Source organism: Nannospalax galili, unplaced genomic scaffold (genome assembly GCF_000622305.1).
Source record: "Nannospalax galili isolate Female #2095 unplaced genomic scaffold, S.galili_v1.0 scaffold1217, whole genome shotgun sequence".
In the NCBI taxonomy this organism is placed as follows: Eukaryota; Metazoa; Chordata; class Mammalia; order Rodentia; family Spalacidae; genus Nannospalax; species Nannospalax galili.
The window spans coordinates 848,983-857,445 of NW_008339068.1; the positions used below are offsets into that span (position 1 = coordinate 848,983).

Here is an 8,463-nt window from a genome sequence, read left to right on the forward strand (position 1 = left end):
TATTGTATAACTGTAATAATTCAACTGTAAACCTAAAAATTTACAGCCAATTTTGAAAGAGATGCATCTTAGCTCAGGAAATTGCTATTGAATGTCAATGCTGTTGTGTGGTTATTAAATAAACAATTAAAAAAAACAGAGTTGGTGTGATTGAATTAATGATATTACAATTGCCTATGGAGCCACTTTATGGAAACATTTATTAATTTTATTGACAGAGTGCTTTCTATGAGCCAGGTACAGTGTCCTCCAGGGAAACCCAGTCAGGCCCACCAAGTCTACCTGGATATGGATTTCCTTTGGGACGCTCTACCCTGGACTTCAATCTCTCCATTCCTTTTATTCTTTTCCAGAACTTCAAAAGGAAGCACAGTTGAAAACAACTGCAATTCATCACTATTATCCAAACCTGGAGTCAAATACAATTACTGCATCACAAACAAGAACCAACTCTGGCAGGGCCAGGAGGGACGTTCACAATTCCTCATAAATATTTTCTTATTTACAGATTGTAAGTGAATATGGAAAATCACAGGTCTTCAGGAAAAACCAACCCCAGACACAGACATAAAAGCCCAGGGGGCAGGGCTAGGAGCCGCATCACTGCCGAGCACGGCTCAGTTTACCCATTTCCCTTCACAGTGGGGACAAGGACAGTCTCAGCCCTCCTTTGGAGTACACGTGCTGTTATGCTCCAAGTACTCAGGGTCTTTAAACTGCTAGGAATCTTTTTGTTGTCATTCCTTGAAATGGGGTCTCACATAGCCCAGGCTGGCCTTAAATTCCCTAAGTAGTCAAGGGTGACCTTGAACTTCAGATTCTTTTGCCACCACCTGCTGAGTGCTGGGATTACAGGCTTGCGCCTGAGCCATATCCCCAGCCTGGTCAATCTTTGGAACCAGGTTGAAAATCTTCAGCAGCTGGGCAACTCAGTCTTTCAAAATGACACCCTATCAACTGGCCAGCCACCCCTTATGGGTGCAAAGCCTGTTACTGGTCTAAACTGTTGATGGTGATGGGAGCCAGCAGGACCTGAGGGGAACTCCTCAGCTGCTGGAGGGTCACACCTGTGTTTCCTTCCTCCCTTCAATGTTTGGTATTTCTGCAACATTTCCTGTGCCTGTGCCCACAATGCAACCACTGATGGGAATTACCCCTCACAGCCTCCAGCTAGGAAAAGGCCTTGGTTTCCTTTGCATTCATCACCAATGGTAGACCTTTGCCTGCCAGCTCTGATGGCAGCTTTGAGGTAAATCTTGTGCCTTATTTGGGCCAAGAAAGCTGCTTATGAACTCTGGGTTATGACCAGACCAGGCACTTCTGGACAAAAAAGCCCAGAAAATTATCCTGTCCTGTGAGGAAGGATAGGAGTCAGGGATAGTTCCCATTATTTTTTTTTCTGAGACAGGGTTTCAGGTAGCCCAAGCTGGCCTCAAACTCCTTATGTAACTGAGGATGACCTTGAACTCCTGATCCTCCTGCCACCACCTCCCAAGCAGAGATTACAAGCATGTACCACCATGCCTGGCTCAATTCCAGTGAATCTCATCACAACTCACCAGAGCTCTTGAATTTGTGCCTGATGAGCACATATGCTGTCGTAATGGGAGGCTCCGCAAAGCATCCTGTCAGCTGCTTATAATTCCAGTTACCCCAGAGGCTGAGGAAGGAGAATCACAAGTTTGAGATCAGCTTGAGCAATATAGGTGAGTTCAAGGCCAGCCTCAATGAGTGAATACCTATTTGGCTAGGATGTAGCTTATTGATAGAGTGCTTGTTTACCATATGAAAGACCTCAAATTTAATCCCTAGTAACCCAACCCCAAGAAGGAAGTGCTGTGACCTGGCTTCCAATGAGAAAGCACTTTGAACTCTGCAGAGTCAGCATATGAAAAGCAGGTTGAGCATACACCAAGTCTTTACTCTCACCTTGTTAGGAAGTATGTCTCCCCCAAACACTGACAGGCAGAGGCAAAAGCAACTCCCTCCCACACCCTCCCCCACGCAGGTAGTCCCCTCCCTACAAAGGGCTCAGGCAGGCCCTACCTCCAGGGAGCTTCTGGGCAAGAATCCCATGGGCACTTTGCACCTTCCCCTGGGAGGCCTAGTGGATGACACCAAGTACTCTTGATCCAGGAGGTCCCCCTTAGGAGAGGCAGCTTCAATTCAAGGGGCCCCAGAGGCATGTCCTTGGTGGTCCATTAGGGGGCCCCCTGGGTGCTACCCAGCATTCTCCATCTTCACAGAGAAACAATTGTGCAGAGACGCCCCTACACCTTCCTCATCATGCCTGCCTCTAGCATATGCCTTGTGGTCCTGACTGGCCCTGGTGTCCTTGAGTCTGGGTAGGATAGAAGGGTCACTGGAGAACTTTCCCCTAGCTGTAAGGAGGCCAGCTGGGGGCTCATAGTTTGGAGAGCCCTTCTCGCAAGCCACACAAGCAGTGGAGGCTAGGTTGGCATGGCTGCCCTGGTGGCGCACCAGCCAGGAGTGACAGGTGAAGCTCTTGCCACACTGGCTACAAGCGAAGCGCTTCTCTTGTGAGTGGCTGCGCAGGTGCCGCAGGAAGCTGGGCTTGTGTGTGAAGCAGGAGCCGCACTGGGTGCACTGGAAGGCATGCTCACCCGAGTGCACACTCTGGTGCACAGTCAGGTTGGCCAGGCGTGTGAAGCGCTTGTCACACTTGGTGCATGGGAAAGGTTTCTCCCCTGTGTGCGTGCGCCGGTGTTCCACCAGTGTGGACAGGCGGCCAAAGCGGCGGCCACACTGTGCACATGGGAAGGGCCGCTCTCCAGTGTGCGTGCGCCGGTGCTCTAGCAGTGTGGACAGACGGCCAAATCGCTTCTCACACTCGGCACACTCATAAGGCTTCTCTCCAGTGTGTGTGCGGTAGTGTGTGGTGAGTGTAGACTGATGGACAAAGCTCTTGCCGCACTGGACACAGGTGTAGGTGCGCTGCGCTGTGTGTTCACGGCGGTGCCTGGGGGGAGTGACCTGCTGTGTGGCACTCTGAGGACACTGGACGCTGGCAAAGGGCTGGGGACCCTGACGTGGCTGCTCATGCTGTGCACTGAACTCGACACTGAAGTTCTGGCAACTCTCAGTGCCTTCAGCAGCTGGCACAAGCTGATTCTGAGGGTCTCGGGGGAGGGAGGCCAATTCTCTCTCCCTGGAGACAGGGAGCAAGTCCCCACAGGTGCTCCCCTCAAAGTCCTCCTTGGCAGGTCTCCCTTCAGTTGCCCAGGCTGGAGCTAGCCCCATGGACTCTCCCTCCAGGGTCCTCTTCTCCTTGCTGACCAGCCAGGTCTCTGCTGGAAGGAAGACACAGCAAGTGAGTCATCTCTGCCACAGGCTCCGGAGCCAGGTCTAGACCCTCTGCTCTCTGCTACCTATGGGCCTGAGGCTCACATGAGCCTGTCACTGAAGGCCCTCACTCTAGCCCCAGCCTACCTGATCTTCCACTTGCCTTCTGCCAGGGACCCACTCTGTGCTATCTATACAATGTCATCTAAATGCCTGTCAATGGAGCTGTGTGACTCTGCTTAAGGGGCCTCCCAACCTTTGATCTCCTCTCTGCCTGCCACCTCTGCTTAGAGACCCTTCAAGTCTCTTCCCGGGAACCTCCCAAGACCAGCCCGGTGATGCTGTTCCCTGACAGCACCTCATCTGTGCCACCAATACCATGAATGAGGCAGCATGCTGACCACAGCTTGACTACAGAAGGCCTTCACCTGTATCCACACTATAAGCACATGTGTTTTCTTAGGAGACTGTCCACATTTTCCATCATTCTCATAGGGTTCTCTGGCTCCAGAAATAGTTTCCTCTTCTTATATTATCTATCTGTGATAGTCTTTCTCCTAAGTGAAAAATCCTTGTGGGGATGGGGAATTGTACCTTGTGCATCAATAAGTCACCTAGCACCATGCTGGCTACAGTTTATAAAGTGAAGCCAGGAGACCCAGGAATGAAAAGACAGTCATTTCATACAACTGGGTGGGAAGGTGCCCCTAGCAAACATAACATGGAGGCAGGACAACACAGGATACCTGCTTGCTGCATTCTCCTTCAGGACACTCACACAGAAGTCCCTGCTGGAGGTGCCCAAAGATCAGTCTGTCCCTGGCCTTACCTGAGCACAGATGTGTAGTGGTCATCTCCTGAAGGTTCCTCTCACATGCCTCATCCTCCTGCTTGATCCAGGGAAGAACACTTTGGGGAGACTCTAGCTGGCCTGCTTCTAAGATAGAGAAGAAATCCTAAGGGCACCAGATGGCATGGGTCTCTTTCCGTCATAGTCTCAATCCGGGACCAGTATCACAAGGCACTTTCAACAGAACCAGAGCACAGCAAAGGCAGAGCAGAAACTGGGCTTTCTGGGAATGCCAACATGTGGTGTGGCAGGGAGTCAGGAGGAGTGGTGGTGCATGGCTTGTGAATAACCAGTTCTGGCCTAGGACCAGGGACTATCACCCCTCCTTTTGTAGTAAAGAGCACCTGGATTTGGCTGGACCCACAGACCCCTCCTCCCCCCAGAATAAAGCCCATATTTCTGGGCCACCCCTACAAGCAGATGACCAATAGGATGTGAAGGGCTCTGCCTTTCACAGCTACATGACCTGACAATTCGCCTAGCCTCTCAGTGCCTCAGTTTCTTCATCTATATACACAAGGAAACAAAAACCTACAAGAGATTTAAATGGATCAATAAAGTGCATAGTAAGTGCTAAATGTGTTTGTTAAATTGGAAACACACGTGCTGTCCTTAAAAGGGCAATCCTTTTCCCTCTTCCTTGCTTCTTAATGGCCACGCTGAACTGCAGTGAAAGGCTGCTCACTAGGAAAGGCAGAGCAGCAAGATGAAAGGCACCTGGGCCTTTGATACCTTGAGCTGCCACACAAGACCTGTCAGCTTTTTTTTTTTTGTCTTTTTGAAGCAGGGTTTCCCTGTAGCCCCAGCTGTCCTAGAACTCACTATGTAGACCAGGCTGGCCTTGAACTCACAGAGACCCGCCTGCCTCTGCCTCCCAAGTACTGGGACTATAGGCGTGCACCACCACGCCCGGCAAAAACCATCTTTTTTAAGCTGTTTCATTAATTGGGTTTAGGTTGCAAATGTTCCATTAATTGGGTTTAAGTTGCAAACGTTCCCTTAATTGGGTTTAGGTTTTATCTGCCTGTTTCAGTAGCCTACATAGGCACAGTACCCTTGGGTAGGTGTCCTACAAGGTGACCTCACTAATCCATACCAATCTCTAAGTCCCCTTACAAATGGAATTATTTCTCATCCTCTTCCTGCCCTGGGTTTGACAGAGAGTAGGCATACTTCCTGTTAAATGAACGAGTGCAGGACCAGGCAGACGAAAGGACCCTGGAACTCACATGGTAGAAAGTGGGAAACTGACTCCTGCACATGCACACCACAGCACGTGGTATATGTACATAGATGTACACAGAAACAAAAACATACATATATGCCACACAATAAATGTAAAGTTTTAAAAAAATACAAAACTATCTCGTCACAAATATCTAGCTACCAATCACATGGCTCAACACAGTACAAGGTTTTGACCCACAAATACAGGATCAGACATCTTCCCTTTGTGTTGACCTGAGGCACCTCTGATCTAGTCTTGATGAGAAGATGCTGGCCCAGTCACATGTGCCTGTCTGCCCCACATAGGCTGCCTCCATGATTAACCAAACAGCTGGGAAACCAAGCATTTAGCACTTCAAGCTTCAGAGAAAAAAGTCAACAGAAATATACCATTGGGAAAAGACCCTTTAGGAGCCAGTGTGATGGCTTCACAGATAAAAGTGCTTGCTGCCAAGCCTGACAACCTGGAACTCTTATCTCCAGAACCCACATGGTAGGAGAAAAATGACTCCTCCTAGTTGTACTCTGACCTTCACATATGGGCTATGAGGTCTCTGAGTCCACCAAGGACTAGAGCAGCTATACTGGGCAGGTGGCCAATCAGGACTGGCAATGCACACGTGTAATCCCGGCACCTATAGGGTAGTTAACAATGTTTCGTAACTCCAGTTCCAGGGGATCTACTGCCCTTTTTCTGACCTCTGTGGGCACTGCAGGACATAGGTCACAGGTGCACTTACATACACACAGGCTAACACTCATACACATAAATTTTTTTAAAAAAAGATTAAGGCTGGGTGTGGTGGCACATGCCTTTAATGCCAACACTCGGGAGGCAGAAACAGGAAGATCTCTGTGAGTTCGAGGCCTGGTCTACACAGTGAGTTCTAGGCCAGCTGGGGCTACAGAGAGACCCTATTCAAAAAGACCAAAAAAAAAAAAAAAAAAAAAAGTGAGATTAAGAGAGAAACTTCATGCTTAACCTCTGAACCGATTAGAAAAAATGTATTTGTGTGAGAATGCACTAGCATAATCAAAAAGTAGGTACTTCCAAAGATTAGAGGCTAGTCAGTCCTGTTCAGGGAACTCCTGCAGCCAGCTTCTCAAACTCTGAGGCACCCAAATCACTTGAGGAACATGTTGAAACTTCAATGCCTAGGCCTACTGAATGAAGGTCCTGGATCATGCCTTCCCTAGAATTTTGGCAGGAAGGGGACCTGTGGAAACATCTATTAAATAAAGCAGGCTCGGACCCACATAGTTTAGGGGTGCTAGGCAGCCCCAGGTCCAGAGCATGTTCCAGCTTGAGAGCTGTAGCACCACCAGGGACACATCAGCCATGCCCAGGCTGCTCTGCATCTGCTTCCTGCCCACACCTACCATGGGGCTCCAGCCCCCCTCCCTGCACCCTGGGAAGGAGGTACTACCTGGCCCTTGCAGCAGGGTTCTCAGTGAACCCACAGGTACCATTACTCAGCCAAGGCCTGGTGGTCCTTCATACCTCCAAGCACACTTGGCTGCTTCCTTCATCTTGGCACTGTGCCCTCTCTGTGACTCCCCTCCTCCTGCCGGGACCCCAAAGCACTTTTAGCCTTAGCGCAATATACCAGCCACTCAGTGCTTTCTTACAAACCCATTCAAAATAGTGCTTTTCTCCTCAAATAAAGAATCTAAAAACAAGCCAGGTGTGGTGGTGCACGCCTTTAATCCCAGCAGAGGCAGGTAGATCTCTGTGAGTTCCAAGCCAGCCTTGTCTACATATCAAGTTCCAGGCCAGGGAGACCCTGCCTCAAAAAGACAGAAAAAAAAAAAAAATCTTAAAAGGTATGGTGCCTTGGCTAATTCTCTGTTCTGAACAAATAGGGCTCCATCCCCATTCAATCAGAGCAGCCCCCTTCTGTCTTCTGTCTCTGTCATTTTGAATTACAGGTTTCTTACCTTTAAAAAAAAAAGACAGATGTGGGGGTTAGGGAGATGTCTCAGCAGTTAAGAGCACAGATTGCTCTTTCAAATGACCTAAAATAGGTTCCCAGCACCCACATGGCAGCTAACAACTGTCCACAACTCCAGTCAGGGATACGATGCCCTCTTCTGACCTCCACAGACACTGCATGCATGTAGTACACTTACATACATGTAGGTGAAACACCCATAATATAAAATAAAAATAAATTAACTAAAAAAAAAAAATTAAAACCCTGTGTGGTGGCACATGCCTTTAATTCCAGCACTCAGGAGACAGAGGCAGGCAGACCTCTGTGAGTTCCAGTACAGCCAGGGCTACATAGTGAGACCCTGTCTCAAAAAGGCAAAACAAACCAACAACAACAAAAAGACAGATATGGCTCAGACCTATAATCCTAGTATTCAGGAGGCTGAGGTAGAGACACGAGGTCAAGACCAGTCCAAGCTACATAGCAACTTCCAGGAAAGCCTGAGCTATATAGTAAGATCCTGTCTGAGGGAGGGGGAAAAAAGCTGGAGACAAAACTCAGTTGGAGGGGGATTCCCTTAGCATAAGCAATACCCCAGGCTCAGTATCTCAAAAACAAACAAAATGTTTTAGAATTTTCATTCAAACTCATCCTGTCTGAAAGAGAATGAAAACAGAGCTCCTACTCTAATTCAGAGTCATTTACTTTTCACTCATCACCTATCATCTTAGTGTGTGCCAGGCACAGTGGTAAGTACACTGTGGAAGGCAGATACCACACTAAGACTCAATTCCTTCCCTGAAGAGAGTACAGCCTAGTGGAAGCAGGGTAAGGACCTGGACCATGGGGAGAGATAAGGCATCAAAGGTCTGGTAGAAGTAGTAGCCTATCTGCCCCACCTTTGACCCTTTTCCACAGCTATTAGAGTGATAAGTTGTTGGGGACCCCTGCTGTGTAAAGTAGCAGTCTCTCCATGTCCGGATAGCCCACGGGGCTCGGCGTTCATATGCAGAAACTCCTTTTATCAGCAGGGCGCCTTCCCACTCTCTTCCTGACTCATCTTTGAAGTAGCCGTCACAGAAACATGGCCTCTGGCTCTGAAACTGCCAGGTTTTCCTGTGTGATAATCAGGCAATGTCTGGCAGCCTG

At 48.8% G+C, this 8,463-nt stretch overlaps 1 protein-coding gene across 4 annotated transcripts in view; it reads right to left on the minus strand.

The window, feature by feature from the left end:
- Window positions 1–34: 34 nt before the first annotated feature.
- LOC103734726 (zinc finger protein 282) overlaps window positions 35–8,463 on the minus strand; it is a 16,343-nt gene continuing 7,914 nt past the window's right edge. For 3 of the 4 annotated variants that reach the window (XM_008833808.3, XM_017798362.2, XM_029563914.1), the window contains exons 5-6: window positions 4,133–4,240; window positions 35–3,311 (exon numbers count right to left, since the gene is read on the minus strand). In XM_008833808.3, the coding sequence (XP_008832030.1) occupies window positions 2,221–3,311; window positions 4,133–4,240 (1,199 nt within the window). In that variant the 3' untranslated portion in view covers window positions 35–2,220. The remainder of the gene's footprint in view (window positions 3,312–4,132; window positions 4,241–8,463) is intronic. The other variant, XM_008833809.3, reaches the window with a different exon arrangement.